General features: G+C 60.9%; 1 protein-coding gene across 1 annotated transcript in view; it reads right to left on the bottom strand.

The window, feature by feature from the left end:
- The window catches only part of LOC119591531 (integrin beta-4-like), a 5085-nt gene that overhangs the window by 3059 nt on the left and 1676 nt on the right, over window positions 1–350 (bottom strand). Inside the window, exon 3 of the mRNA XM_037940279.1 lies at window positions 83–309. Within this exon, the coding sequence (XP_037796207.1) occupies window positions 83–309 (227 nt within the window). The remainder of the gene's footprint in view (window positions 1–82; window positions 310–350) is intronic.

Below are 350 nucleotides of genomic sequence, written 5' to 3' on the forward strand. Positions count from 1 at the left end.
ACGAAGACATATACATACGCCACGAGAGGCATCTATGTTTACATCAGTGGTCCCTAACCCACGGCGAGACCAGACCACTCACAGCGGGCACGTGTGGTCGCTACACTGGCAGTAAGTCCCATAGAATCCCGGGTGGCAGAGGCAGTGGCCGCAGGAGCACTCCCCGTGGCCTCCGCAGACCTCACTTCCTTCCATCCTACAGTCGTCGTCACTCACGGGGCACGAAGGATGGCCCTCGCTTATGACTGGTCCCACGGAGCCGTGGCCACGGCCACGCCCGACGTGGCCTCGATGGCCGACGAAGCGGGCCTGCAAATCGGTCTCGTTCTTAGGTTCAAGATGGCGATCTG

This window comes from Penaeus monodon, chromosome 28 (assembly GCF_015228065.2).
Source record: "Penaeus monodon isolate SGIC_2016 chromosome 28, NSTDA_Pmon_1, whole genome shotgun sequence".
Taxonomy (NCBI): domain Eukaryota; kingdom Metazoa; phylum Arthropoda; class Malacostraca; order Decapoda; family Penaeidae; genus Penaeus; species Penaeus monodon.